The sequence below is a fragment of the Lottia gigantea genome (assembly GCF_000327385.1).
Source record: "Lottia gigantea unplaced genomic scaffold LOTGIsca_133, whole genome shotgun sequence".
Taxonomy (NCBI): domain Eukaryota; kingdom Metazoa; phylum Mollusca; class Gastropoda; family Lottiidae; genus Lottia; species Lottia gigantea.
This window is the reverse complement of record NW_008707481.1, coordinates 558,224-563,090: the sequence shown is the minus strand read 5'-3', so window position 1 is coordinate 563,090 and position 4,867 is coordinate 558,224. Positions and strand designations below refer to the sequence as shown.

At 31.4% G+C, this 4,867-nt stretch overlaps 1 protein-coding gene across 1 annotated transcript; it reads left to right on the top strand.

Moving 5' to 3' along the window:
- Positions 1–3,254: 3,254 nt before the first annotated feature.
- Positions 3,255–3,449, top strand: LOTGIDRAFT_70439 (hypothetical protein; the record flags this gene model as incomplete). The annotated part of the gene is made up of 1 exon (XM_009049312.1): positions 3,255–3,449. A coding segment is annotated over one exon (195 nt), but the record flags the coding sequence as incomplete, so codon positions are not given.
- Between the last annotated feature and the right edge of the window lie 1,418 nt (positions 3,450–4,867).

Sequence of the window (4,867 nt, the reverse complement as noted above, 5' to 3'; positions counted from 1 at the left end):
TTAGAGAGGGAGTTTCGTTAAATGTTCTTCATAATACCTATGGAAAATATCTCTATAGATTACACAATTAGGATGGCCAGAAAATTTTATAACACCATCTTCCTAGATTTCGTGGGTGACGAAAAGACTCTATTCTAATATTGTTCATCAAATGGCAATGTCATTGACTTCAAATAATATGATTGAAATCTTTCAATGTCAAATTTTTAATATCAAGGAAATATCAGTGATTGAAGTACTCGAAAGTGTCTGAAGCGTCCATCATATCATATGAAATAAACTGACCTCTGTATTGGTCAACTGACCACACTGGCCTGTAACAGAAACAAGCACCTGTCCAAACCATTTTGAATATTGTATTTATTCAGCTTCTGTGGCCGTACGGTTGGACCTGCTTATAGTTAGGACTAAAATTTGTGTAACTTTAACCTTACCTCAGAATATAAGACAATCAATCTGCCAACAAGATCAAATGTCGATAACACTAGAACAAGCTAAGAAATAATTAACATTGGTTTGTTTTCAATTTGTTATCTTTATATACTCGTAAAAAGCACAATAATATAATAAGTGAAAATCTGTATTCTCTTTCTACATTAATGGCCATTAATTACCCACACATTTTCTATCTATTTGGTATTAAATTGACTGACATTCCCCGTAACGGTTATAACTTATAAATACCTCAAACGGTTATAAATACCTCAAACGGTTATAACTTATAAATACCTCAAACGGTTATAACTTATAAATACCTCAAACGAAAAATCGGACGGATTCAACAGACAATCTGGTAAATATCACACGGAACAATTTGTACCCATTTGTGCATCAATAAACACTTTAATTCAGTTTAGATTAATCAATTTTTCTCTTTCTTAACGCTTCACCGCCATTTCTTTACAATATTGATAATGGTTGTATTGGATTTGTTCACATTATCAAACAAGAATAGATGAAAAGTTGGAGGCACAAAGGAGAGATTTGGTCATGTTTACTATGTTGATATTCATTTGACCGGATCTCGCGTGCCACCGGGTCACGCCCTTTCTTCTGAGTCCAATATCAAAGTGGTACTTGCCTAAATTAAACCCACTGTTTATTGTATTATATCATGTTTGATATTATTGTTAATCTTAAACATTTGTAGTCCGAAACGTCTTTGTCTTTTTGTTCGCAAGTCTTCAGAGTATACCGTGTGAGCGAATCTGTTTTAAAGGATTATTTATAATTTACTACAAACACAGTTCATCAATTACAAATTATTCAATCTTTATTTAACTCCTTTACAAAACTTGGTGAATATTTTCCATTTATGTTACATTAATTACCCCCTATTGTATGTAATGATAATAGCATTGATGACCATTATTTTAAGGAGTCTTTCATTTTTCACCTATCTTGATCAAATGACTATTTTAATATTCATGATTCTTATCTAATGATCCAGTAATTCTAAACATTTGTACTATACACCTATCTAAATACAGTATAGAATGATAGGGTCATCCTATAAAATAAAGGAAACAAAGACTACTAGCGATAACCCAGATGATATACAAATCAGAATTCTATCGGAAAAGTATATTTTTGTAGCCTAAATATTATTATAGTAGGCTAGTAACGGAATAGAAAACATAGAATTTAACGTTATAATCGGACAGTATATACTAATGTCATCAATTCATATCAATTAATTCAAATAAGTTACAATACAAATATTACCGCGCCTGTCTTGGGGCAAACGAAAATACTATTTCGTATATAACGTTTAATAAGGAAATAATCCTTGCAAAAATAATAAACTAAAGTACCAAGATATCAAAATGTAAAAATTTCCATTTTAACATTAATGTCAATGTCAATACATATTTACAGCACAATATTTCCTCAAAGCCGCCATTCTGTTTTATGTTAGTGAAGCTGAAATAGACGATCAATCAATCTGCCCACAAAATCATTTAAATTATACAGATTTCATAAACATCTATATTCTGAAGAGGCCTGTCATCCGTCTGAAGGTATCGGCGATCTTCCATAGCCTTTATATCATTGAAAATCACACAATTGAAAAGGGTTGATAACAAGGTTCCCTTTTATGTCCCTTTCTTTTTATATCATCTACTAATGAATCTTCTTTTGCTTCAAGATGTTTACTATTAATAAACTGAATTGCTTCTTTTTCATAAAAAATATTGTATTTTGATAAAATGATGTATTTACTAGGCACTTGTCAAAATTTTCAAGATGTATTCTAATATTTGTGCGATTCTTTCAAGATTTTTTCAAGAGGCTTGTATCCAGTATTTTCAATACTTATCGATTGTTTCAAATGGACTCAAATCTTAATGAATATTCTTTATTTTTTTCACTAACCTCAAGTACTACATCCCTTGAACTCGTGTTTGATGCCATTTAATTAATTATTATTTTAATATCTGAATGGTATATAGATATTTTTGCTTTCTTGGAATTCGTTTAATTTTTTCAAATTTCCAATTCGTGGAATTTTTTATATGAGTTTTATAGGAAATAAAATGAAAAATATACAGAAAGCACAATTTTAAGAATTTTATATTCAACCTTGCAGTTGTTTGGTTAGTTGGTAGACGCCCTATTAGGTTCAATTTCAGCCTACAAACAAAAATCAGCTCGTCTTGGTGATATAATAACTCTTTACAACTATTTCATAAATTGATAAGAATTTGTAAAAGAAAAATACCTCAATAGATTTTATTTCAACCTGTCAATCATATCATAACTAATAATGTAGGCGGAGCTTGATATATCAATCTTGTCATATCGTAAATGGTGAATATCAATATCCTGAAAACGTCTTATTCAGATCTTTAAGGCTTTGAATGAACACACGTGAGGTCGACCAATCTCGTTTAACCAATTGGTTAAAGGAGGAGTCGTTTCGCGTGTGACTTACCGATTGTCGTGTGGATAAAACGATGGTAGCGCGTGCGCTTTGTAGATTTTTGGTGGATCTGTAAGCAGACGACACACGTCCATGTTCAAAGAACGGAATCGTTTATTGTGAAGTATAGTTTCCGGAATCAAATATCAATACTGATTTGTGCTCTGTGTGTTGCATTCCTGTTAAAATGATGGAATCGTACTTTTTCGGGTTGGAAGACGAACTTCTAGACTTCTGTGATTCCGTTGATTATGGGAAAGACTTGGATTCACCGTGTTCTAACGAATCCGATTTAGAAAACCAGTTCTCGCCAAATGACACCAACATCATAAAACCGAACGGTAAAAGAGTGTACCAACGACGAGCAGCAAATCTCAGGGAACGTAAACGAATGAAATCTATAAATGATGCTTTTGAAAATTTACGGACATGCATACCTGCAACAGAAAACGCAGATCGTAGACTGTCTAAAGTGGATACGTTGCGACTAGCTATACGATATATTAGTTATTTATCTAATGTTATTCATACATGTAATGAACTTGGAGGGGAAAATGGTTATAATAGACATAAACAACAGGAAAAAGTTATAGTTCGTTGCCATTATCCAGGTAAGATTATATTATACCCTTTTTCAATACCAGTATAATACAACTTTCTGCCCAATACGGTTCTAAAATGAATATCACCCAAATAATGTTTGTCACAAAATCAAACTAAGATGGCATAACCAATGATAACCTAACCGGGATTTTTGAAACTTAAGTGATCACTTCTCTGTATTAATTTTCTTCTAAATTTAGCGATTTGATAAAAAAAAATTCTTGCTCATTTATACCTGGAATGGAGTAGTGATTTCAGTATTGTTTTCAGCATAATATATGTACTTTATATTTATAATATATTTTTTACAGCTTTCAGTTTGTTATAAAGCCAAAGTATGTTCTTTTCTTTCTTTATCTTATTCATCAAGTTTTGAATTTTGTGATTCCAGATTCTATGGGTGAAGAAGGTGACGAAACGTTTTTATTAGGACATTCTTTATCATGGCAACATGAAGATCCAGGACATAAAATAGATGAAAACAGATATTCAGCTAAAGTCTGGATGCCAGAAAGTCCAACGGAATCTGATATCATAAATCTCTCAGCTTTTAATACTGAGTATCTTTGACGGTTACTCGGAGTTCTAAACCCTTCTAAGAAAGTGTTAGCGTTCGGTAATATCAGAATATCTTCCATGACATGTTCCACCAATTAACATGAAAACATTGAAATGATTCCTTCAACTTCCACATTGAAATAAAATAAAAGATAGCAGAGGAAAGAACGACGAAATTTCTGTGTTGATCTCAAAATATTCCATCCATTGTGTTCAATGATCCAAGAATTCCAGTCAAATTTTCTGCTGGGTATCTGCGAATAGTGGCATTGGTATTTCATCAGTGGAGTTAATATACGTGTTATTTGTCTATCCTTTAATCTAATCTGGTAAAGTGGATTCCACTGCCAATGTTACCTGAATTAAAGTTTTTAGTTTTATTATGTCTCCATATTTAATATATCAATGATCTATTATATTTCATTTACTTATTCTTCGTTTAAAGGGGAATGTGTACCAGCCACAAAAAAAAATTAATACAATATGAATAATTATTTTTTGTCTTTAAATAATTGTCGTCTATTCCTTTTTTTAAAAATGTCCTATATTGAAAGAGATTTTCGACATAAGTCTCATAAAAAACTCTTTATTACTACTATAATATTTAATATTTCCAAATATACGGTGTAAATCGGCGCACACTGCTTCTTTAATCATTTCCAAACTTTTTCTAACTCTAACATTTGTAGAATAAATCTTTAAGGTTAGTTGACTCAACCTGACTACTTTTCGATTTTGAAATTCTTTATCTATTACGGATATTTTGGAAAATGCTCTATGATA